At 45.8% G+C, this 27,537-nt stretch overlaps 1 protein-coding gene across 1 annotated transcript in view; it reads right to left on the reverse strand.

Moving 5' to 3' along the window:
- The window catches only part of LOC135401184 (single-minded homolog 2-like), a 42,471-nt gene that overhangs the window by 13,601 nt on the left and 1,333 nt on the right, over positions 1-27,537 (reverse strand). The window contains exon 2 of the mRNA XM_064633437.1: positions 6,849-7,042. Coding sequence (XP_064489507.1) covers positions 6,849-7,023 — 175 coding nt within the window. The 5' untranslated portion in view covers positions 7,024-7,042. The remainder of the gene's footprint in view (positions 1-6,848; positions 7,043-27,537) is intronic.

The raw sequence follows: 27,537 nt of genomic DNA on the forward strand, positions 1-27,537 counted from the left end.
CCTGAAGTGGTCACGGTTCGTGTTGTTCACGCTTCTCCACATGAATACCTTCGTTGTTGTTGTTGTTTTTTTTCATGAGGTACATCAATGGGACGACATCGCTATTAGTGTTTCATTTTTTTATTCTGTCGGGACGACTAGTGGTGCACTAAAATGTCACGAAATGTTTTCTTTCTTTCTTTGAGACAGAAGCATGACGTAACGATGTCACGGTTAGTTAGCAGAAACCTATAGTGAAAAGCACGTGATACCCCACAAGAACCATTTCGTGCTTTAGCAACACGGATAGCAAAGAAGAAGAAGAAAAAAAATGCATGGCACACCTATATACAACACGGGCAGTAATCAATAGGAAACCCTCCGCGATCAATCGAACTATAGGACTCGCAGACGTCACCACGGAACCGATGGGCCCACATTTTTCACGTCTGCAAAGGCTTCCTTTTGTCGGGCTTTTTGCTGTAGCTTTAGTTCCGTCTTTGAACACACTGTCGTAGACTATATATTACGACGCACAGGTAACTAGTGAAAGCACCACTTACTTCAGAAGGGAACCGGCGAGAATGATGGAAAATAGCAGTGTACGACGCTAACGTTTTACGTCACACGGATTAATGTTTACATGCATGCCCTAGAAGAGCATCCTCTCATGTGAACGGGAGTTAACGAGAGCCATAGCTGAGGCTCCTTGTATTACAGTGACGCTTACACACTGAGCTACTTGTTATGCATAGATCAATATTTACTCGCCTTTTTTTTTCTTATTCACTCAGCTTATACCTTTCACTGTTAAAAGAGAATTGGTAGGCATGTGCCCAGCATGCGTTTTTTTTTTTTTTTTTGTGACGCTTATGTAGTTATAGAAGTTTGAGATTTGGGATGGTTGGTGGAGGCTTGACTCCTCGTCTCGTGCATTGTCCTTTTTTTTTAGTCCCAGCACTGGGGTTTTATCGCTTTTAATCATGTAGTTACGCTAATTGTCACAGAAAGGCGTTCGCCCCGCGCTTTGCACTAATCGCGAGATATAAAACGGTATCATTCTGTGTAGCGGTTGGTCTTCATTGTGCTATGCGGTGAAGCTATGCGGTTCTGTTTTAGGAGCCGACACGGATTTTGCACCACCCGCTAGGTGACCAGGGTTCGAATTCGGTGGCCGACCGTGCTGTATGGGTGTTTTCCCTGGGTTTTCCTCAGATATCGGCATAGTTCCTGCGAAGTCGGCCCACGACGCTTGACCCCCCTGCGACAGTCAAGACGTTGCCGGCCTTAGCGTGGCCGACTAAGGCAAGCACCCCACCACCACCACCACCACCTGTTTGAACAGCCATCAAAACCATCTTCCGTGTTTGTTTGTGGTTGTGTCGTTACATATCCGAGCGCTATGCCTTCCAATATGGCAGCACGTTGCTCACGCCGTTCCAACGTTGAAATTTCCGCTCCATTCTCTTACACCATTCGTTATTTACCAATGCCTCTATAAAAATAAAATAAAAAGGAGAAGAAGAAACAAAGAAGAGTCGGATGAGCTATACACAATGCACGCCTATACAGAAGTAACGACAAGATACGAGAGGTTGAAATGTGCTTACTTCGCTGCCGTATACCGTTATTACTGTACAACGGATCCATATTTTTCTTGCGAGTTTTCGCCAATTGGAAGCTGCGCGGGAGTCCTTGCGCGCGTGCTATCGAGCGCTTCTCTCTCTCTCTCTTCGGCTGCAGCCAGTAATTGGGAACAAGCGGCGCTCACGAAATTGGCTTTGTTGCCCTCGAGATGACGTCTTGTGGAACACCGGACACACGACGACGGCCGCTGCTATAAGGAGACTTTGGAAAGCGCGCATCGGTGCACCGGAGTGTCACGGAAATTGCAAATGAGTCGTTTTCGGGAGAACTTCCGACACTACAAAAACAGAAAAAACGGAACTGCTCATGGAAGGATGATCCAAGGCGAAAAAAAGATCTGCTTGCGAGAGAGAGAGAGAGAGAGAGAAAAAGGACTTGCGAGAAAGCGGATCCAATGGGAAAGGAGAGCAAAGCGAGATAACTCTTCTTCTTCTTCTCTCTCTGTTTTATTTTGTGACACTTATGTAGTTATGTTATTTGTCACAAAGGCGTATTTCCCGGGCTTCCCACATATCAGGAGTCATAATGGTACCATTATGCGTGATGGTTCATCTCCATCATGTTATGTGGTGAAGTTCTGTTTTATTTTTTATTTATTGTTTTTATTTATTATTTTCGCGTTAGCGCCGCGACGCAACTATGACTATGAGCGGCGTATACAGACGTGTACAGATGGAGAGAGGACAGCAGGAAGGACTGGGGGACAGTGGGGTTAGTATGCGTCCTAAGCCGACTTCACGGGGAACTGTGCCGACATTCGTCCGGAAAGTCTTCGGAAAACCCAGAGAAAACCTCATACAGCACAGCCGCTGGTAGGATTCGAACCCACCACCTCCCAGTCTTCAGCACGACCTTGGCTACCACCAACGAGCTCAGCCATGCCGCTGCACTCTCAGAAATGAACTTCACCGCATAGCACGTTAGTCAACCATAATCTCGAATGATATCGTTATCTTCCCTGATTTGTTGAAAACGGTATGCGTACGCCTTATTTGTGACAATTATGAACCGCATAAGTGTCACAAAAAAGGCGTACGCCTCTCGTTTTCAACAAATCAGGGAAGATATCGATATCATTCGAGATGATGGTTGGCTAGGAGCAGGCTATGCGGTGAAGTTCATTTTTAAGAGTGTGGTTTATGTTTTAAGAGAATGGTCCCAAGCAGCACAACAACTTGGCCCAATATTGTGCCCTGGGCGTGCAGTCCTGCTTCGTCACCACCACCTGTTTTTACAATGTATAGAAGCTTCTCAATAATCAACGAGGACCTCGTTGCTCGTGATTTCATCTCCTCTTGTTCCCTGTCTTGTTTTTGAGACTTTCAACCGTCACCTCTCGGAACAACGTCTACGGGGACAATGCGCACGAACCAAGAGCGAGTGCCGCGGTTCTTACGTATAGGGTCAATTTGCTTCGCGCAGGTTGTTTTCTCAGGAGCAATAAATAAAAAAGAAGGGAAAGTGTCGGTTTCGCTGTTTGCCGTGAGTTCGTCGCCCCTAAGCCCATTACAAATGGCCGGCGTTGACTAATCCCCCCACACACCGCCTGTTGACTCTTGTGTACGGTATCGCTCTGTGGCAGAAGATTCACAGCAGGCGGGGGCGCTTATTCCCTACGCGGCGGGGCGCCACTGGTCGTCCAAATCCGAACCGTTACTTTTCGAGCGGGGAAGCGAAATGGTGGGGGCAAAATCTAAATGGGCAATGTCCATTAAGTATTCAAATGACGAGTGAAGTTTCTGGAAAGCGATCTCTTTCTTTTTCTTTACTTTGCTGTCCTTTCTTTCGATCGCAGGGTATGTTGCAGGGTAAACATGACAAGCTCATCCTGTCGTGAAGAAGCAACGAAGAAGTCCTATGGTTCGGGTCTGCGCATCATCCACAGTATGCAATAAACTCGTGCAGTCTTTTGAGTCATCTAATTTGATCGATATTCTGCTATCGGAAAATCCAGTGTCTTCGAGTCTTCGCCACCACTATGTCTTCGGAAAACCCAGGGAAAACCTCAGACAGCACAGCCGGTGACAGGATTCGAACCCGTGTCACCTCCCAGTCTCGGCGTGGAAAGCGATCATCCTAACCACCATGCCACGGGAGCTGGTGAAGCTCTGTTTTTAGACTGCTCGACTCGGACATCTCTTTCTAGACATATCGACTTGGAATGAGCGCTTTCCTCCCGCCTGCATTCATCATGTGCGGCGTTTCATTTTAGCGTACCGAAATTCGGCTGAACGAAACGTGTTCATCATTTTATCATTAATTCTGTTTATTTGCATCGAACGTGCTAATTAATATCGTTTTAAATGCCTTGTCCCTCCACATCGCTTTTTCTTGATTCATTGACTGAGTCAAGAAAGAAAACTATGGATATGTGAACACCGACAAAGTCGGGATAGGCCACCCCAGTCCGCGTAAATAGAAGAGAAAGTAAATAAAGCAAAATCAAATGCAACCCAAGATGCAGCTTTTCTCCTCTCTGTTCTTCGTTAATTCGTTCTTCTTGCACTATCATTTTTGTCATCGCTGGTTGTGACATGGTGTACTTTCTTTGTGCCGCCCATCTCTAAGTCCTCATACGAGACATTCTCAATGTGAGTGGATCTTTCGGTATCTAAAAATCCCGCCACGACAACATCACCTCGCTCTCGCGAATTTAAATAGAGGGCGCCACTTCATTCGCAATCGTTTCCCACGCGAAATTAGTTTGTTTCAGCGCACGAGAAAAAAAAAGAACAGAGGCACCCCGAAGAAGCCTCGACAATAAGCTGAACAAACTCGGACCGCACCAAACAAAGTCGAAGTCACTGCTAAAATCAATGTTGAGGCAAGCTCACATGCAGAGATCGAGCTACACGGTTCCAGGCGAACACAAAAGGCAAAGTCGACATTTAAAAAAGAAGTCCTACTCGATCGACCAATTACTGCGCCCGTGTCTACTGCGAACAATTGATATGCGGGGACATTCACGGATCCCCCAACCTTACGGCTGCCGCCCTCCGGGGGGTCCTTGGCTCGAGGGGCCTTCGTCCCCACCAAGTGCGCGTAATGATGTGATGATAGACTATGCCACGTGGCACACTGCTCTGCAGGAAATAGCGAGCAGATTGACAAACCATGAGGGCGGATTGTCACCGAAGGTTCCAAGTCCGTGAGATATGCCCGCAGCGGCGAATGAAGGAGAAGCTGACAAAGGAAAGCGTCACGTTGGAGGGTTTGCGTGGAAAGAAAGCAGCGTTCGGGTCGTTCAGTCGTGCAGCAATTAAATTTCCAGAAACGCACTCGTGGGAGTTGGACGCCGTGAGAATGGTTTACAGTCGTGACTCGTTATTACGGACACACTTTTGTCCTCGAATAAAAATTGTCCATAAAGCGAGGTGTCCGCATATACGTGCGTTAGTGAAAAAGGAAAGACATTTATTGAGGAAGGAAAGTGGTTCTCAGGGTTTGTTAACATGTATAACGATGTGCAGCTCAAATTATATATTAAATGTATTAGTACGTATTAAATGTTATATATCATATGATCAACGCCATCTGGAGGCACGAAAGGACGGCAACACTTGCGCGCACTGCGCTCTCTGTGGCAACTGCCTTGCAGGCGACGAAACTGGGCAACTGACTGGGCATCCTTTGAGCGGTATGTTGCGTTTCTTTTGTTCGTTGCATGCAGGATCCTGTTCATTAGCCTGCCACCAGCCATCTCTAGTACTTTTCCACGTTGAGCACCCACAGGACTAGCATCTCCCAAATCTGCGGGTGCTGCGTCCGGGAGACGATAAGACACGTTCGCCATTTTAATCCCCTTTCCTTTTCTGCTTGTATACTCTTCTCGCTTCGTTGAAGACCTTCCACGTTGTGGCACGCAAGGCTTATTGGGTCATCAATAACGACAGGCACGCTTCAATCTTCTCTTATGTGGTGCGTCTGTAGAATTACGTGTACTTTGTGAATTACCGTGCTATAGGAGGATTAACCACCGTGTATCGACTGTAGTGGTTGCGCCGTTATGCTGGAGGACTGATAGCTGGTAATGCTGAGCCGCACTCTCATTGCTCTCCTTCAAACGGTTTGTCCAATCATCGCGGGAAACCGTCTGAGTGGACCAATGGGAGCCCGCTCCACATTGTCGGCCTAATTATGAAGCATATAGGGAAAGTGGACATTGCGGTTTCTTTCGCTCATAAATCATTAACAACCTAATGACCGAATCTCGTTCCCTTCGTGTTGTTGTTAAGGTAACGGACGGGCATCTTTCATTCCGTGAGGAGGAATTTATGCACTTTAGTGCCCCTTTAAATGCCACAAAAAGGCGTACGCCCATGCAGCTACCTCCTCATATCACAAGTGATATTACTGTATCATCCGGCGTTTTCTGGCGCGGAGCGTGTTATGCAGTGAAGTTCTGTTTTTAGTGTGTAGCGTCACACTGTATCGTAAGCAAAATATATTCAGAAAATGTGTGGATAACTTTCTGTCACATTGTTTGTTCATGAAGCCGAGCGAGTACACTCTCAGAAAAAAGGGTGGAGCAGTTATACCTTTCAGGAGGTAATATTTGTCGCATATGTTGTGCCTAAAAGGTTGCAAAGTTCTACCTGCTACCTCACTCTCTGCCACGAATGATAGGGAGCGAGGGGTGCGTACGCCTTTTTGTAGCAATTTGGATATATGATAATTGCTTTTACCACCCTTTTACACCCTTTATCAGACGCTATGTTGATTATTTTACTATGATTATTAGTTTATTAGTGATTAAGTTTATTAGTGATTTTACAACAGAGAGTTGGTGGGCTGGATTTGACCATGGGCCAAGCAATATTGTCATAAGCTGCGTTTACATGAAGGTGACACAAGTCGACTAAACTTAATAAGTCGATCTATCGTCTACATGTAAACCGGTCTATATCGACTTAAAGTAGCACAGAAGTAATTTTTAACACACACCCTTTTTTCTTAGAGTGATACTCCTTCCGTCGCCCCTGAGTGATATACACGCGATTCTAAAGCGTAATATCCGCACGAGTTTTCAATGACAGGTTTCATAAAACACTTTTTTTTTTTCTGTATCACACCCGTTTCTTTCATATATGTATAATTACACAAAATGGTCCTATATTATGACATGGTATACAGACATTGGCTTTACTTGCAGAATGTCAACACGAACGTTCAGTTTGGGCTCAGCAATCGTATGCATATTATGCAGAGAAAAAAGAACATACCATCTGGGAAGAGCGCCCTCATCTTGAGGTAGGAGGTGGTGAGTCGGATGACGGAAGCCTTGTCCAGCTGGCTTGTGATGGCCGCCGGCAGCGGCAGCAGCTTGCCCAGCTCCACAAACTCCGCGTTCTCCTTCTCCCGACGAGACCTCGCCGCGTTCTTCGACTTCTCTTTCATACTCTTCCTCCTCACAATCCTATGGGAGGCAAACATCCACCGTTACAAAGATACCCACTGCAAAGGGGCTTCCATGAACTACAGGAGTCTTTAATCAGCAGGTCCTCGTGAGAAGCATATCCACGAAGAAAGAGAGACTCGGTGTTGGTAAAGCAGAATATTCTTGAAAGCATTAAACAATACAACAACAACAGCTATTATACTTTATTTTGGTGATCACGATTTGCATGTTTTATCACCACGGGGGATACTGTGCCCATCTGCTTGCGGTAATTTGGTGACCATATGATGATGAGCATGCCAGGACCGAAGTCCTACATTGTTTATTAGTTTATTAGTGATTAAGTTTATTAGTGATTTTACAACAGAGAGTTGGTGGGCTGGATTTGACCATGGGCCAAGCAATATTGTCATAAGCTGCGTTTACATGAAGGTGACACAAGTCGACTAAACTTAATAAGTCGATCTATCGTCTACATGTAAACCGGTCTATATCGACTTAAAGTAGCACAGAAGTAATTTTTAACATCCTGTTTTCTTCCTCTAAAACCGCGAAGTATGCCAGTAAGATGCACCATGAGAAGTAATTCACACCACAGAGTCACAATTATCGCAGAAATTGAATTTAAAATACGCCGCAAAAAGCGACCGTGCGCAATGGCCGTGGAGAGCAGTAGCAGCCTGCGATCTGCCTGGGACCTCGCGCTAACGCTACAGGGGCCACGCTCGCTGATTGGTCCCGAGAAATGTTGTCTGCTGCTCCGGTGCCGTCTGCTGCTCGGCTGTTCGGGGCTCTGAAAAAGCATTGCTCCCGGCTCGGTCATGATTCGGCCGCTCCTACTATCCCCAATTCTCCGGGAGAGCTGGCAAAACTGGTTTACTGCGGCAAAGGGACAGGGTGCTTAATCCCCACTGACGTGCGAACCAGAACGAGTTCCCCCTACAACGTCATCGGTGGCGTGGCATCATCATATACAACTTACAACAAGATTTCATACAACAAGACATCATACAACAAGATTTGTATCATCATACCTTCTCCTCCTCGTTACACCCGGAGTGGCGAGTTAAGGGTGAACGCGCGAAGCCATGTTTATGTGCGTTTTTTTTTTTTTCTGGGAAACAAACTGCACACATCAAAACCTTTCGCGCTATACGGTAAAATGACACACACACACACACACACACACACTTTCATCAGACGTCTTAATCTGAATTTTTTTGGATGGCGCCCTCTGTGCACCTTTAAAAAGAGAAGTCGACACAGTAAAGGTAAGTCGTTCGGCTCGACTAGTTCAGATGATAAAATGTCGATTGAATTATGCCATGTAAACCGCATCAGTCACCTTATTCAGCCACTTCCCATACGTCACTGCCCGATGCTTCATTCTCCCTCGCCTCGAAATAGAATGGGTGGACCAGAGACGGGGGAGGAAGAAGAATAGCTGGCGGCGCAGATTTCACCGCAGTACATCTATGGTAAACTAGAATGGGTATGGTAAACCAGACATGGGAATGGGTATGTGCATGGTAAATTAGACATGGAAATGGGTATGTGTATGGTAAATTAGACATGGAAATGGGTATGTGTATGGTTAACTAGACATGGGAATAGGTATGTGTATGGCTAACTAGACATGGAAATGGGTATGTGTATGGCTAACTAGACATAGAAATGGGTATGTGTATGGTAAACTAGAAACCTTCCAGCCCGCCATAGTACACCTAAAAGAATAGAATCCGTCATGCTGTCTGATTATGGGAAGAATAGAATGCCCAAAGGCTGCAAACGTACTTGAGGAGTAAAAGAGTTCACGCGATGACAAAGTTATCTGTAATGTTTCTAAATTTCAAAGGTTACAATTCAAAGATGAGGGTGGTGCTTCAGTCAAGGCTCAGTCGACTGAATCCTGCAGAGCTCTATGGCGCTTTAGTCGCCAGCCGTATAAACCGTCGCCAGTCGTCGACCATAACGATCAGTCGACTAGGGACGTCAGTCGACATACTAGTCCATGTAAACGAAAAAAGGCCAGATGATTTGGAGACACTGTAAGCGTAGTCCGGAAAGGTTGGTAGTGCGGGCAATGGAGAAGAGTGTGTCCCAGATTTTCAAGGGTCAGTACATGAACATAGACCCTGACTTTTAGAACACTCTTTTTTGACTGCTGACATTCCTCGAGGCCAGCACTATCTACCACGCACGTGACAATATTGCGCGTGCATACAATAAGTGGAGCTATAGTGAAGTGAACCTTGCTTGAAACCGACATGGTTCGCCCGCTCGCACGAATGTTGACTAGATTCCTTAGTTGTTGTCCTCGATAGCTTCGGCAGTGCTTCTGCACGTGCTACAGTCCTCAAGGCCGCTCGAGCGTAAAGCACTCACAAAGCTACTGATGGCGCCACTCAGGAATTTCCTCAACGTTCGTGCAAGCTAGGGTACTTCATTTCCACCTTCCATCGCACTTTATTCCAACAGCAAAGTCTGTAGAAGTCCGACTGGTATTTTACTGTGAAGCAGGGTTGCGGAATGGGATCACCCATTCCATTCCAATTCCATTCCGAGGAATGGAGATTTGTGATAATTCCATTCCTTTCAATTCCTCGGAATGAAAGGGTATGGCCAATTCCCACTCCTGGAATGGCTTGGCAACCCCATTCCATTCCTTTAATTCCATCAATAAAAGAAAAAGACCGGTAACCGCGCTGGGTAGCCCAGCAATGCTATAGAGGAGATTGACATTACCCATTACGGAAAAAGCAAAAAGACAAGGTTATTTCGCCCTCGCCCGTGTGGCACCCAGACCATTCCATTCCGCCTGCGAAAAAAATGCCTAATTCCATTCCATTCCTAGGGCAGTTTCCGCCATACCATTCCAATTCCATTCCGGGCTCTGATAAATCTGGAATGATTCCGGAATCATTCCAACCCTGGAGTGGCAACTCCGCAACCCTACTGTGAACTGAAGTAACTAAGAAGCGAAGTGAGTTTGGGGAACTCACTAAATCGTTAGTGCACGCCGCCGTGTGCTAAAAGGTGTCGCGTGACGCTACACGAATGACACTAAGTGCGACTGTCAATCGCTGAAAGTGACATTCGTGTGGTGTCACACGACATCTTTTAGTGACACTCGGCGGAAAGTGCACTAACGATTTAGTGAGTTCCCCAAACTCACTTCACTTCTCTGCGGCGGGCCGAGTGCGTAGCCTCGACAGCAGACTTTGACGTATACGAGTTAAGATATTAAAGAAAAGCGAAAGGCCTCGCAAGCCACAATATTTTTAAACAACTATTTTTAATAGTGCGTTTGTTTTCTTCGAGCACAGGGTAACACTCTGCCGAACGAACATGTAATTACTCTCGTTAACAGCGTGTGGAAAGCTACGCAGTGTGGCGATCTGTCCGCGGCCATATTTGTTGTTGTCATATGGAGCACCAGAAAAACGGAGCAACGTTGTTACGCAGTACGCATTCGTGCCATACGCTGCCTGAAAGTCGCGGAATCAAATTTCTAAATCAAAGAAGAAAAAAAACATTCTTACGACGGTATTGTGGCGCAAGCCTACAAATTTTGCCTCCGTTCATTCTCATCTATCGTCATTGGCATCGCCCATGTCTGTGCCGTCTGTGCATGACTAAGGCCCTGCTTCACCACCACCATGTTGAACCGAGATCAACGGTCCCTTAACTTGAATTTAGCGCTCAATTCAGCTCCACTAAAGGGAGTTATTGTCACTGAAACATTCATCACGTCACATCATTCATCACCAAATAACGTCTGTAAAAAAAAATAATAATAATAATTGGGTGGTAATAATTAGCTACCCTTGATCTCGGTTCGAAGTTAACCAGAGTTGGTGAAACCTGGCCTAGGACTACAGTAGAAGGCACAGGGGAGAGATTTTACAAGAGGAAAAAGAAGCCGAGCACTAAAAAAATTTCTCGAAAAGCGAGAAGGAAATAAATTTCTGTGTGTTTTACGACCTATACTGGCAAATATCGTACAGCAGACTTCGAATCTATATACTGTCGTCTGCCCCTTTTTTCCCCTCAACAAAGGGAATATACCCAGATAAGAACCTCCTGTGCATAAGTTTTCATAAATAGTTCCCAAAGTATTCGCTCGCAGTATGAGACGCACAACGAGAGCGACAAATATCGCTTGTGCAAGCAGCAGGGTGTCAGAAGCGCTTACAGCCGAGCGTGGCTTCGCATAGCGTTCGCTCATTTCGTACTTCCACGCGCACACCTTCTTGTTTTATCTTGGTTCTGCAGCCTCTGCGTTCGACGCCCTTGTTGACTGTCTCGTGCGACCCATGAAAGCTTCATGAATGTACTGGTACGGAATGACAGGCGACGTTTTCATCACGAAAGAAAAAAAGAAAGAAAGAAAAGTTCACTCTTTCGCTGACGTCGTCCTCATATATTATAGTCGCGCAGATATTGTGTGCTGCCCAAGATTTGTTCCTGGCATAGCAGGTTCTGGCTATGGGTTTGTTTTGATTGCGTGATAGCGCCCCGAAGCAACTGTGGCTATAAGAGGTGTACAGACGTGGACAGATGGAGAGAGGACAGCAGGAAGGATTTGGAGACGGGGGGTGAAGCTATGGATCTGTGTGCGGCGCGTCCCAACGTGAATAATCTCGCCTGCCTCAAAGTTACAAGTAAACCTGCAGACAAATTTCGACGCTCACTCGTTGAGTTATGGGCAAGAAATCGCAGGCAGCGAACAATGCCAATTGTGGCAAGGAATTAGATTGGACACGATAAAAATAAAATGGATTTGGTGGTCCCACAAATACGGAGTCGTGTACCTCAAAGCAGAGACATATAGCTGTTCAGTGACTCCTACACTCTAACAGAAAAAGGTAGAATTTTCTACCCATCTCGGTAGAGCTCTATTGCAACCACATTTCTACTCAAACCGATTTTACCTTTTGGGTATAACTGCAGAGCAGAAACAAACTACAGAGTAGAAACTGTCGTTCTACCAGCTTGGGTAGGAAATTCTATCCTTTTTCCAATTTTTTTTTTCTGTCTATTTCTATTCTATACTATTCCACCCTTTTTTCGTTAGAGTAAGCGTGAGAGAGAAGGGCAAGGGAAAGGGACACCGCCGCTCATACCAGCGGAGGAGAAGGCGCGCGTGGATTGACCCGAAATTGTAGAAGTACTGACGTTCTACAAGCTTGGATTGGAAATTGTACCTTTTTTCTTAGAGTATAGGCGTTGAGGGGTTAATGACGAAACGAATTGATGAAATGTGAAAAAAAGGAGGGAAAAATAAATAAATCAGTACGCTGGTGGTGGTGCATAGAAGTTATTAAGAAACGGTATGTCTACAATATCGCATGTACACTCCATTTCTTGTACAGGGTTTCACATAAAGGAAAGCGTACCACTGCATTCAGCGGTAATTCAGATGATTATGGCACAAGGGGCATTGCCTGGACGGCAGAAGGCTCACAATTCTCTCCAGTGGCTGTCAGTCCTGCAGTCAAGACTTTGTCAAGACTGTACAGCATGCAAAAGTGGAAAGTGGAACAGATGCCCGCCCCATGAACCACGAGTGTAAAAGTGGCAAGTTAGTAAACGTAGGAAGGGAGTTGCCTCAGGACAGAAGCCGCCGATATTTCGAACAGAGACTGTTCTTCTTCTGGGCACCGTCCTCATCATTGGCATGGTATTTAAAGGGTTAGGTGTGTTAAATACCATGCCAATGATGAGGACGGTGCCCAGAAGAAGAACAGTCTCTGTTCGAAATATCGGCGGCTTCTGTCCTGAGGCAACTCCCTTCCTACATCTCTACCGGTTCGCTGGATTTCTACCCATCTAAGTTAGTAAACGTGTGTTTTCGTCTCCGTGGCTTTCTGTCTGGGGCTCTGAATCGCGAGAGAAGCTAACAAGATTTAGATGCAGACACAATCTACACTCTCCAAACGGAACCTGACCGCATAGCACGCTCCTACACTATTAAAAATGAACACCACCGCATAGCACGCTCCTAGCCAACCATAATCTCGAATGATATCGTTATCTGCCCTGATTTGTTGAAAACGGTAGGCGTACGCCTTTTTTGTGACAATTATGAACCGCATAAGTGTCACAAAAAAGGCGTACGCCTCCCGTTTTCAACAATTCAGGGCAGATAACGATATCATTCGAGATTATGGTTGGCGAGGAGCGTGCTATGCGGTGAAGTTCATTTTTAAGAGTGTACACTCTCAGAACAGAGCTTCATCGCATATCACGTTGTCCACCAACCACTGCCACGAATGATATGGTTTAGCTCTTCTGATTCGGAAACCGAGGGGGGCGTACGCCTTTTTGTGGCAGTTTGGATATATGATAATTACCACAAAAAGGCGTACGCCTTCCTCTCTTCGAATCAGCAGCGATGACCCTATGATTCGTGGCAATGGTCGGCGCACAGCGTGCTGTGCGGTCAAGTTCTGCTTTTAGAGTGTAGTCAACAACCATCCCAAGTGACATCGCTCTCCCCTCATGATTTGTTGAAAACTGGAGACGTGCGCTGTTTTGTGACACTTGTGCATTTGTTTTGACTGTCACACAGGGGGGGGGGGGGGGGATACCGACATTGGCTCGCCGCTGTTGGTCACATGGGACTGTGGGCATCGTAGCCAGAAAGTGATGGAGGGTGAAGGAGGCGAATTGTCAGAAAAAGGTGTACGCCCCGCGGTTTTTCCACAAGTCGGGAGACGTAACGGTATTATTCCGCGCAATGGGCGGCCTTCAGCGTGCTGTGTGGTGAAGTTCTGTTTTAAAGGCGTACGGGTACAAAGGCAATAATGTTGAATCACTCTAACCTACACTCTTAGAAACGAACTTCACCGCATAGCACGCTCCTAGCCAACCATCATCTCGGATGATATCGTTATCGGGAGGCGTACGCCTCTTTTGAGACAACCATGAACAGCAGAAAAAGGCGTACGCCACCCGTTCTCGACAAATCAGGGCAGATAACGATATCATTCGAGATGATGGTTGGCTAGGAGCGTACGTGCTATGCGGTGTTTTTGAAAGAGTGTAGCAGGTGACAGAGAAAGGGAGAACAATGTGTCAATTTCAGTGACTCCCGATGGCTTCCAGCTTTCAGAAGCCGAAAACCCACGCGGATGCCGACGTGGTGTGACGAAAAATGTCACGTGATTTCACGGCGTTGGAGAAAGAGAAGAAATATTTGTAATGGGGGGCCCCCCTCCCAGCGGATCAGACGCAGGTGCTGCCATGAATCTTGGAGGCGGCGAAACCTCATCCGGCCACCAAAAAGAGCGCCTCGACGCTCGAAGAAACTCCTTCTGAACTGGATGCGTTCGCTTCGTTAGAAAACAGGGGAAAATAATAGGCGAGACGTCTCCCGTGTGTGTTCACGGCTGACCTTCGCTCCCTTCCTTCATTTTCCTCATCTTTTTTGGGCTTGCGCTTCTCATGCACACGAAAGTGAGAACTAAGAACGCAAAATTATGCGTGACACGAAAAAAGCCCCCCCCCCCCCCACACACACACACGATGTCGTTTCAGGAAAAATAAAATGGAAGAAAATATTACAGATGTTGGAAACCAAGGGTGTGTAACTGACTCTAAAAACAATGCGCTTTTTTTTTTTTTAACTGCATAAGTGTTCCAAAATGGCGTAACGTCTCCCGTTTTTAACCAATCAGGCGACAGAAACGATCTCATTCGGGATGGTGATTGTGAAGTTCTGTTCCCCTAGAAGTCGGCCCAGGACGCCGTGGTCGTGACGTTGCCCACCTCTGAGAGGCCGACGACGGCGAGCTCTTTCAGACGCACCACCACCACCATCTGTTTTTACAATAAAGGACAAACGAATCTGCGGGGTAGCCATAGATTTGAAAAGTGCAAACTAAACAATAAATTGCTTGCAGTCTGAAAACGGAGCTTCACCCCACAGCACGCTCCTAGCCAACCATCATCACGAATGACATCGTTCTCTCCCCTGATCTGTTGAAAACGGACGGCATACGCCTTTTTGTGACACTTTTGCAGTTATGTTGATTGCCACAAAAAGGCGCGTGTCCCGCGCTTTCCACAAATCATGAGAGATAACGGCATCTTATCTGTGCAACGGGTAACCTCCGGTCAGTTATGTGGTGAAGTTCTGTTTTGGGAGTGTAGGACGTTTCTTTGTCTTATCAAGCCTGACATTCATCTCCCCATTCATCATCTTAAAAGTAAAGTTGTTGTTGTTGTCTTATCATTTGTGTTGTCATTCTTTTGTCTTATCAAGCGCAATCTGTTGCGAGTCAGAACTTCCATCCAGCCCATACCATATCAAACCCAGTTTGCTCGACAAATGTCCTGGGACTTTGCCCCGGGCAATGACAGCTTGAAGCAAGTGTGTGGCGATGCATGTATGCAGTATCGTCGGACGCAGTGACATATCCAGTATCGCAAGCATGGGAACGTTGTAAAAAATTGTGAGATGTTACTAGCACCACTTACGTCATAACAGCTTAGTGTGTCATTACCGACATGTGTCTAAAGTAGAAGAACGTATAGAGGGTGAGTCAAGATCGACTTGGCAAAAGTAATAACAAAAATATAAAACACTGAAGCTTTCCTTTTACAGATGGAAGCTTTCATGCAGTGGACGAAATGCAGTCGACTGCATAAAGCTTGTATTAAAGGAAAGCTTTAGTGTCTTCTCTTTTTCTTGTTACTGTGTGTCTAAAGCTGAAATAGTAAGGGTCCCCCTTGTAGGGGGTGCAGGGAAAAAAGAGTTAGGGGCGGAGGCGCCGCCAAACATTGCGGGGGGGGGGGTGCAGGAGGTCCGGATAAATCACTCGTATAGGGCGTACGCTTAATCTTAAAGAAAATCAGAAGTCAAAACAATGTCACATTCTTCTGGGCGTATTATTTCCACACTTTCATTTTTGGACAAATCAGAACAGCAAACGTTATCATTCTGAAAAGTGATTGGCTCAGAGGTGATTGCTCGCGGCGAGGTCCCACCAGTTCCGCCACCACCACCACCACCACGATTTGGCTAGACGCTGAACCAAGGTCAAAATTCTGGGACAAGGCATACGAATACCCGTTCGCAGGATCCCACCCTTTCAGGAATATGTCCCACAATTGTGCCAGGAACCAGATACTGCTCATGCGCGGTGACTGTATTAAACTGCATGTAACCGTAACGCATGCGAAAAACGAAACCCGAGTAAAAATATCTGTTCGGAACCCACCTTAGAACTGCACATCGCATCCGCCAGTGTCTTGTCGCGACGCTGCTTCCATATCTCCCATTCCCTCAGACGCGACTGAGCACGACCCCTGGGAGCCACAGAATGTCACTCTGGCTGTAGCTCGGGGTTAGCGAACGGCCACCGGGAGCTCGGTGTCATTCCTGGTGCAATGGTCAAACAAACGTCGCGACAACCGCGTTTCAGAATCGTCTTTAAGGAAACGTGCAAATATTTGGCCGACTGCCCAGGTGGGAATGTGTCGCTGTCCATTGTCCCCCGGTGCTTTGCGCGGGTGGCCGCCGATGGAGGCAAACACGTAGTCAGAGCCTCAGCTGCTCCGAGACGAATCCAAGGGCACCTGCGAAGGCATCGCTTCGGTCCTGGTCATACGCGGAAGCTGCACGCCCTTTTGACTTAATCGTGGACATGCAGCCGCGGAAACTATGCCTTAACGCCTGTATTGTCCATTCGGGGTGGGGCGGAGGTAGCATGTCTTTCGCTCATATACAATGGGGACATCTCATATTGATCCCGTGCCTGATCCACTTCGGGCATGGCGTTCGCTTCACCTCTCTCTGTACGGAGTCTGGCCAATCAGAACCAGGAGGTAATACCTTGCGTGTACAAGGAAAGACCACCATAATTGTTTTTCATCGGTGTTGTACACTTTAAGAACTGGACTTCACCGCATAGCACGCTGTGCGCCAACCATTGCCACAAACGATAGGGTTATCGTTTCTGATTCGAAGAGAGAGGGAGGCGTACGCCTTTTTGTGTCAATTATAATATACCCAAATTGGCACAAAAAGGCGTACGCCCCCTCGCTCTCCGAATCAGAAACAATAACCCTATCAATCGTGGCAATAGTTGGCACGCAACGCGCTATGCGGTGAAGTTCAGTTTTTAGAGTGTACCAGCTTTCGACCAGTTTTTTTTTGTGTGTGTGTGTTAGCGCCGCGAATCAACTGTGGCTATGTGCGGCGTACAGACGTGGACAGATGGAGAAGGGACAGCAGGAAGGAGTGGGGGACAGGGGGGTTAGTATGCATCCGGGGCCGACTTCAGGGGGAACTGTGCCGACATTCGTTTGGAAACTCTGCCTGAATACCCAGGGAAAACCTCAGACAGCACAGCCGGTCGGTGTCACCTCCCAGCCTCGGCGTGGAAGGCGATCATTCTAACCGCTATGCAATGCGAGCTGGTTGGACCCGTTATTAACAGCTTCATTAACAAACCATCACCACGAGGTAAACAGAGTCTCGTGCATATTCGAAAATTATGCCAGCAGCCAGTGGCCTAGCCAACAAAATATTTCTGGAGGGGTTCTCTGGGAACATTACATACAGGAGGAGTGTAGCACCATTGTCACGCTCCGCATCAGCCTTACAGAATAACTGAGCGCTCGCTCAGCCGTCGAACATCCTCGAGTCATCCTCATTCTTCTCTTCGCGGTATCGACGCGGACATCAACCGCATGCACCGCTCCGCGTCTGAGGGGGGGGGGGTAATGTGGCGCCCCGTGGACGACGACGACGACGCGCCTCTGCTGCCGCGAGCTACTGCGCCTGGCAGCCAGTTCTTCCGGCACCGTCCTAGCGCGAGGCCACGCACACCTGCCAAATGGGACATTCGATCATCGCCGGTCTGGACTCATGTATAGGAACACCACCTCCTCTACAGGAGGATTTATCCCTCGTTTCCCTCTCCCAAATGCACTACCAAAGGTAGGAGTTTCAGGAGGTTTGAGCTCCCGAACCCCCTCTCTGGCTACGCCACTGCCAGCAGCAGTTAACATCAAGAAGGAAAGAAAGGAGGGACATCAGGCTTGTTGCCTGTCGCTTCATGTCGCTTCAACGCTTCATGCTTCAAGATCATGCATCTCTTGTTGATGTTGAGCTCAGGTCACACTTTTTGGTATCGGAGAGATATCCACTGTGGTGTCGGGGATTGTGTCAACCACACCTTCTTATTTCAATAAAAGTAGGAGTCTATATGCTCGGTCTATCTCCCCGAACGTTACGGACCCTCACATATCTAAAACAGTGGCCCTAGAAGAAAGCATTGCAAGTATCGCAATTATATAAGCACAGGCTATAGTAGGCGTTGAATGAGTGTACATTGTTTCTTTCTTTTTCCATGTTAGGTCTATATACGCAACGCGTTATAGACGTAAACAAGCATGCTTCAGTAAATGAAAGGGGGGGAAATGAATAAGGGGATCCGCGTGACCAAGACGGTTAATGCTCTCTGCTAGGCTCATCACAGACATCTACCCACGTGTACACAAGACTGTCGTTCGCATGTACGTGCTTTGCGATAATGTTTTCATGCTGCTCCATCGCGGATTACACACATACATTTCCCATTAGCCATGAAATAAAATCTATACGATTTTTTTCGCAGGTTATGCCATGGTTACTTTGAAAGGGGGGCCTCGGCGGAGACAACACGATGCTGCAATGTCCAGACGGGACGCGTATATGATAAAGGTTAAAGCTTCGGGATTTCGGCTCGGTACGGCATGACAGCACTATGTGGTTGTAAGGCGTTTGCTTGTTTTGTAAGGCTTGTGTTAAGGCTTGCTTGTAGTTGTGAACTGTTTGCTTTCCTGCGTTTCCATGAACAGTAGCTTACGAAGAAATTACCTTGAACAACCTATAAATGTATCCATAGGAAAATGTCCACAGAGAAAAAAATTCCATGTCTACATAAGATTTTTTCCTCTTTCGATTTCCCCTAAACTTCTACCGTTCTTAGTCAGCTGTGTCCAGTAACTTAGCTTCGCAAAGCATTATTTATTTACATTTTCTATAACATTCTCAGCCTGGCTATTGAAAAGGCGAAATTGCCAATATGTTTAATAAACCTCCATATCCATATGTGTTCCATGTCAGAGCACTGCTGGTATAGGGGAACGTGAGGCACAGTGAGACAAAAAGGTCAGTCGATTTTTTTTTATTTCTGTACAGGAAAGCAAGCTTTGCATTTTTCACTCCACTAGCTAGAACATGTCTTCTTCTATACTGGCAATACAAAATAACCATTATTTTTGAAGCTATAATCTATAAAATTTCGAAAATATAAACAGTTAGTTCTTGTAACTGTCTGCCCCAGGCTCCAGCAGAATGTTACAATCAGTGGGGGAGTATGACAATAAGATATTACGACGAACTAATTGATGTAGAGCCAACTTCGAACGTGTATAGCAGGACTGGAAGTGTCTGTTGACGGGAGCGCACCGTGAGGTATAGGCAGGACGTCAGCAATATCGCTCCCATTAATCAGGATACATCGGGATCGACAAACGAATTCGGTGTTTTCTTGCTGTGTCTCAGAAAACTAACTTTGTATTCCCCCGCGGCATTCTCTCCTGTCAGAAACCCGACTTTATATAGAAGCAGTACTATTCACTTCCCTGGAGGAGGAGGAGGAGGAGGAGGAGGAGGAGGAGGAGGGGGGGTGGTGGTGGTGGTGGTGGTGGTGTACACTGCTTCAGTGTGCCCCATGTGCTCCCGTAACACCGTGCCCTGTCACACAGCATGTCAGCACGTGGCCATGTGGCTAGGCGAGCAAAGAACATGCCATCTTTTGATTCTAAATCTGAGTGATTCCGCTTTCATCTATACTAGAGTCATAACGCGAAGGATTCATGTCACTATTGTTGTACGCCACAAAGAAATGTCATCAAAATATTTTTCCTCGTCGAAATACGTCTGCCAATACGATTTGCCTACCTGACGCCTCCGCCATTTGTAGCATGAACTGATGACGATGTCGTACTGTTTGACGGACACAGTTACAGCTTCTCTTTTCTACCCGAATGAGGCAGATACCGGCAATGTCACATTCCCCTACAGGTAGAGCACGGAGTTCTGGCAGAAGTCACACAAGGAAGGGCACAATTACAACAGACAGATCATATACAGAACAACAGATAACAGCTGTCGGACAACATATGTTATTCATGTTATATACGTGCTGCATGTGATCTATCTCTTATTTTTATTTCACTCTGTGCTACAATTTGTCTGCAATGCCGAGTCAGCTTACATCACGCTGAGAAGAACGCAAATCACCCCTGCTAATATGAAGGCCACCCCACATTATGGGAACTTGATTTTCGCTACCAACTCCTTTACTGCTTATCTCATCTTCACAACGGACCCCCTCACATTGTGCCCAACGTTTACACCATACGATCACTTCCTCGCACCTACAAACCTTCGCACGATCTCTGTGTACGAGGTGCTTCCCGGAACCCGTGAGGATGAAGTGCTTCTCTGAAGAAAGTCATCTACGCAGGTCACCCATCCGAAACAGATACGCCAAATGGGCGCAGGAAACTCGAGTACAGCACCTTATCCCAACAAATCACAACCCAAATCTGCCACACATAGGACATGCGAAAGCCCCACAATGCTTCATTCGCAGACGGTAAAAGATGATAGATGGGGGGATAGCTCTGGTATGGCTCGACGACGTGGTTCGAAGCATAACTTTCTGCTTATTGAGCAAAGCTCTCCCGGCGCTCTCACTCGAGCAGTTAGTCGTTTGCTGTATATCAAGAAGATGTGGCACCTATACGACTGTAGGCCATCACAGTAACATGATGGGGTGACCGTATAAATGTCGACGCTCTGTGGGGCATGTCACTGGGAGCCGTTAAATGAAATAAGAATGGTGACTTTTGCTGGTGTTTCGAGTTTTATGTGTACTGCGTGCGTATATAACTCAGTCTTAGCTTCAACGTCCGAAGGTTTGGGGGAGCGTTATAGACAGCGCCTTTTTCTCTCGTTGATCTCTCTGATTTTTATTTATTTCTCTTTTCACACCCGCGCACAGTTTTATCGTACCTTGTCTGGGCGAGAGTCGGTGACATCCTCACGGAAGATTCTAGTGCAAGAAAAAGTGAAGGCACTGTTCACGGAGCCGAAGTTTCGCCCCGTCTTATGTTGGACATTCACACGGTGCTGGAATATCGGGCCTGGTGTACTGCGCACTTATTAGCAGACGACACTTAGCAGATGACACCGTCAGCGTCTTTTCCTGTCGTCTGCTACGGAATAGCTTGCGGCTGTGTTGTAGGATATTGTCCACGGTTAGCAGTGTACGTGAAGACACGACGTTGAGCGACTCGCGTGACAGCAGAAAGCTATGACGTTTTTCGCATCTTCCGCTGGAGTATTGTGAGGAATATCGCTCGATACACGGATACGGAGGAAAGGTGTGAGGAAAAGGTAATATCTACAGTACTGTTACTCAAGCAAGCGTTACACATTTCCACTGCCTTATAAAAATAGAAGAAGGTGTTTAGCCAACCCCAAACTTTGCAGACTGATAGCCATTTGTTTGAAATTTTATTGGAATTTTTTGCGAGCGTTATGGTCATGCCTTGATTTTTAATTTTTCTACTACAGGACCGTAACGCTCGGAAAAAAATCAAACAAATCTTCAGATAAATGGCTACCAGTCTGCACAGTTTGGGGCCGGCTAAACCCAGTCTTATATTTTTACGATGCGACCGAAATGTGTAACGTTTCCTAGACTAACCCTGTAGTCTCTGCTTTTCAAGCCCTCTGAAACGTTCGTCAAATGTGCTCCGGAGTACAGGGCATCCCAGCTACTAAATCTCGCCCTCTCCTTCCGCAACCGTCCAGTTGTCTCGCGGCGTAAAGCCACGAATTATCATTACCGAATTATCATTTTCGTGGTATCAAGTTTCGTGGTACCACCAAAAAGCATTGACGAGAACCTGTGGAACAAAGCCATTCCTATACGCTGTTCGGTGGAGGGGCACCTGTCAGAGAGCTGACCTTTCGGATTTGGCGACGAATTTGACAAATACGAATTTAAAAGTGATTTGACGATAGAAACTTAAATATGGCATCGACTGATAAAACTGAGTTTCGATTTGTATCGTTAAACCCAAGACTCTAGATGGTAGTACATGACAAAAATGTATTTCATTCGTTTTGTACACTTGAAACACACACCGTGGGAATGATAAAATGTGCCCGCCAAATAATAAGGGAGCTTTTAACGAAGCAATCAAACGCTGATTAAAACTGGTACATGGTATACGTCGATACGTTACCTCACCAACAATCACAGGTACAAGTAGTGAACGTTTTGGAATGTAGCACACGTTGTTGTTGACGCCTCCGTTTGTGACAACAACACTTCGTAAACTATCGGTCGCTCATGACAAATACCGAGAAATCCGTGAGGAGTGCTTATGGCAACAGCCGGCTTCAATCCCACAACAAGCAGCTATACAAGAGAATAAAAGGTACAACGGTCGCTGAATTGCGGTCCTCGTTGTGCTTCGTCATAGAGTGTTCATGCATGTGAGGCACAGACGTAAAAGCCTGCACGCGTATAGATGTAGGATCCGATTTTTGTCGAACCATCTTTTGGGAGAAAGGTTGGCAGTTGAAGCAAAAGCTGAGATATCCAAGGATGCGCTTTATCCATTACCAATTTGGCATCATTTTGCCAGTGAACGTGACAGTCTTCGTTTCAGACTCGTGAACGGATTGTGTGACGTCTTTCTATTTTCATGGGCGTAATTTAAGCGTCTCGAAACTAATACCATGTTGAACGGCAAGCCGGTTTAGAGCAAGCGCATCATAAAACTGAGTGCATCATCATGTGATAGGCCTGCCGTCAACCGTGATTTGTTGAGAACGGGGGCGTACGCCTTTTTTGTGACACACATGCAGTAATGTCAGTTGTCACAAAAAAGCGTGGTGGAGGTGCAACAACGTTGCTAGGCGGGAGCCATCAGTATATTCCAGGACGGGTTCTATGGGGAGTTAAAGAGGGGGTTATGGGAGAGGAGGATTTCACCCTCGTATCCGTCCTCCATATGCATGCACTACCAATGGCACGATTTGACGGGGGGGGGGGGAGTTAATAATCCCCCCTGGACTCACGAAGTCCCAAACTTGCCATTTTTTACGGTTATACTTCAGTCCAACATAACGTTCCAGCCGTTCCAAGGAACTGTGCAGATGATTGCAACAGGGCATAAAGAATTACCAAAAAGATTACGCAGATAAACATATTAAACAATGTAGATAAAATCCTTAACATAGAATGGCAACCCATTAATATTCACCGAATTGCACCTATTGAGAGTAATGCGGCAAGAGTAAGTAAAGCAAAGTAATGCGGTAATGCACCAAGCCAAGGTTTAGCTTGTGTAACTGATTGCCTTACATCAACGATCAAAGGACACTCCGTTTGGTCAATTCGCTCGCAGGCCATGCAAATGATTACGATATGAACCATATTTTCTACATCGGCTTTTGTTTAAAAGCTCGTGGAACAGTAAGCCATGTTCCTAGACACTGTCTGTGCTGACGAATGAAGAAGCTACTTCGTTGTCCACAGCGCGCTGAGGGAGCAAATACTATAGGGAGCCCGCTCCCCATAGCAAGTACCAAACTTGGCCATGGCAGCCTTGAGAGCGTGCTATTGCGGTATTTCGGAGGGCATTGCGACTGGTCCCGTCATCTAGGTAGCAATATACGAGGGTACTATTGCATTAATTTCGCATTTATTTTACTTAACAATTTAACTACAGCTTGCAAGGATTTGCGTTATTTCAGACAAAGAATACACCTCCCTTTCCCTGTACCGCTTCTTCAGAAAACTGTTTTCCTGGCTGTATATACGACTTCTTCCACGGGATTACAAGCATGTTAATCGAATATGAGCAGTAATGGCAAAAGGGCAAGGGTGCAGGCCAGCTGGTACATAATGAAAAAATGGAACCCGAGAAAGGGACAGAGGAGGGATGAGGAGTTTCGAGAACATGTCGTGTCATCCCTCCTCTGTCCCTTTTTCATGTTCCATTTTTCGGATATGAGCACTCCCTCATGATATATAGCATGACTCTAGCAGGTCTGATGAAATTTTCTTTCCTGCGATTTTGCTACATTCTCAACAATAGGACTCAACAAGTTATATAGGACATGAGAGAACTGATGTTCTGAGGCTGGAACAACATAGAAAAGACAAATACATACAAAGCCTCAATTTGCATAAGAAATTAACGATGATGTTATATACGATTATATATAACGATGACTATGTTATATAGTATTGAGCTATAACTCGTAAAATTCTGCAATATAACTGTCTTTAATCCATCGATCACAGGTCACAGCAACACGCACAAAAAGTGTTGTGGCGATCAAACTCCCTCTCTCACGTTCTTTGCGTGATTTCTACGACGGTTAAACTCAAGGATCATATTCGAGAATACACTCATACAGCTCCAGAACGCGTACCAGGATTCTCGGTCCATAGGAAGTACAGCTGGAAGAACTGCTCTCGGAGAATACAGCGATGAACACGAACAAAGCCGCATTTCAGAAACGGCTAAGCACTGTCACACGAAAAGTTTCGGCTCTATTTCTTATTTTTATTTTTTTACACTCCAAACCAAACCAACCAAAAATTTCGGCTTTACAGCCATCTCTCTATTTGAATAATTTAATAGCGCTCTCGAAGGATATGCAAAAATGATCGAGCTGGATAGAGATTTAAAATGTACTGAATGTGGTTTCAGAGACCCCTCAGGAACCACAGAAAGTAATGCAATTCGGAATTAAAGGTATACCCATGTGCTTTACAATGAATTTCTTTTGCCCGAGAGAGCTTTCCTGCAACCCATCTGCTCTATACATTTTTACCACTGTTCTATGCCAAATGCATTGCTATGAAGTTGAAGCTTGGCTTCACCAAAATTGCGAGTTACAAATTTTAGAAGAACGGCAGGAATTTTCTTAGCCTAACCGACATTCAGTGATGATGGTGATGTGATAAAGAAAAAAAGAAAATGGGGATGTGAGTCGCGACAAAGTCAAACTGACATTCAGTATTATTCCTCTACCTAACATTTTTTCCTGTTAAATCTGTATACGATTACCGAGTTCAATTAATATGTCAAATCTCTAATCTTCAGTAATAATCATTCGGTTAAATTGCCAGGTAACTCACGCAGTGGAAAAAAAATAAAATAAAATACCCATCAGCTGAAGTGGCCATTGGGAAGGACTGCTAATTTCTTTCTTTCTTTTTTTCTCTTCATCGACAAATGTTAAAGACATGTTAGGTGTAATCAAACTCCGGAAAAACATGTTTTTATATTAAAAAGTTTATATTTTGCAAGAAATCTGCGTTTCACCGCTATTTCTACAGGCTACAGAATGAGCTAACACAACACTGGCAGTAGCACGACCCCATGCATTTACAAAATACCGCACAAAAGTATTTAAAATAAGATACCATATACTGAGAGCCGATTGTAATTAAATATACAGCTTAAAATACTTGAAAACAAACGCATTTAAAATAAAGTACCAAATACTTCAAAAATATTTAAGATATATTTAAGGTACTTCTCTAATTTTCCCAGCGGGCAGAATATTCTTCTATAGTAAGCAGAGTTAGGACTGCACTAAAATGTTGTTTTCGGCTGGGAAATCCGTTCAAAATACGGTCTCGAGATATCGCCAAGCAAGCAAATGCTCATGGTGGGCTCCACGGTGTGACCTGAGAATGTATGCGGATCCCTACCGAAATCACCCCCTACCTGACGGTGTCCTTATATCACTCAAAGACAAAATGGACAAGAAGTTTACTAGAACAAAAGCGGGAAAGAAACAAACAAAACAAACAAAAACAGTGAAAGTCTGCGAGAACCTGGCAGCAGTGCAAAGACGATTGAGTAGATAATACCGAAAAAATATTTTAGATAGAGTACAAAATACTCCTTGGAAAAAGTAACTAGTAAGATACTAAATACTCCTTGGACAAAATAAACAAGCAAGATACTAAATACCGGGAAAAGTACAAGTCTGCACGACCCTCACTTCGTGGTCAGCAACTTAGTGTAAACCAGAGCTGCCTTATATATATATATTGTGAGAGCTTTATTGGATAGGTCAAATCGCCAGGGATGCTCACCAGAAAAAGCGATCGAATCTCGCGCGGGCTACAGGGAACCAGTCGACAATAGCGATGCGTCTGCATCTCATTCATTCTCACAATATGAGTGAGCAGAGCCTGCATGGAACCCTGAAGAGTTCTCACCGGTGATTGTCGTCAGCACGTCTTTTTCGCCATGTTCAAGGTGAGTGGGAGATCACGTTCTAGACGCAGAGTCAGGACCGTACTGGCCTCCGAAGCGACCCATTATGACTTCTGTATTGTTAGCATGGTCTGGCGGGTAAGCACAGCTATCCCCCTTCGAGAGGAGTTGTTCTCCAGTATATGTATAGGTTAGCGTTGGAGTGCGTGTATAAAGGTGCCTACCACCATAGGTCCTATACTTGATGACAATACACAGGCTGCTGCCTTATGTTTTTCGCCTCATACATTTTAGCCCAGCTGGCCCCCACGAAAAAGAAATAAAATAAAACAGTCATGGTCTCGGTTGACGAGCAGCGTCCATTGAAAAATTTAGTTACCTTTTTGGTTCTGGGTCTATACAGCAGATTGCTGATGTGACGCCTGCCGATTTTCTATTACTCCCAGGATTGGGCTAAACCTGAGCAAACGAGTGTGATGCACGTATTTTCGGCATGTTACATCATTTGTGACAATAGAGGACAAGGGACGCTTGCCCGCCGTATGTATGGTCGGCGCCCGTAGCAGAACGTGACCAAGCATACATGAGCGACGGACATAAAGCGCTTTTCCCTTTGCGACGGTAAGGTACACATACTGAAACCCCATCATTTGTATGTGTAATGTCGCGGGAACGGTCAATGTATGTCACGGGATCTTTACCTTTTCACACAGACAGCGACGGAGCTGGTAGCTCCAACAGAAGCAGACAGTTATATTGTTAACACGAACTCGCAAGGAGCAGTAGAGCAAGGCTGAATAGCAATTACTCATATTCGCTCTCAACCATACAGTTGAGTTCAACTGTGTAGCGCCAACTGTGGTCGACTTTCAAGAAGACTGACTGCAACTCGAGACTGAAGTGCATTTCCTGGTGCAGCTACATATTTTGGTCAGCTTATAACACGTGGCAGGTACACGAGTGAGATTACTACAGGTGAGACTAACCACGTAACAATCGCGGTTCAAATTGACCAACTGACCAGTGAGACTACTCCGCGGCGTATACAGGTTAGATTCAGTGACATGCATTACACTGTTCTTCGTTGGGTCTGTGAAGCTTCGGGAGAAAACTCGTATCGATTCTGAACATCAGTGATGCCCTGGACACCAGATGGAGACAAACTTGATTGGTAAAACGTGAAA

Source organism: Ornithodoros turicata, chromosome 7, assembly GCF_037126465.1.
Source record: "Ornithodoros turicata isolate Travis chromosome 7, ASM3712646v1, whole genome shotgun sequence".
In the NCBI taxonomy this organism is placed as follows: Eukaryota; Metazoa; Arthropoda; class Arachnida; order Ixodida; family Argasidae; genus Ornithodoros; species Ornithodoros turicata.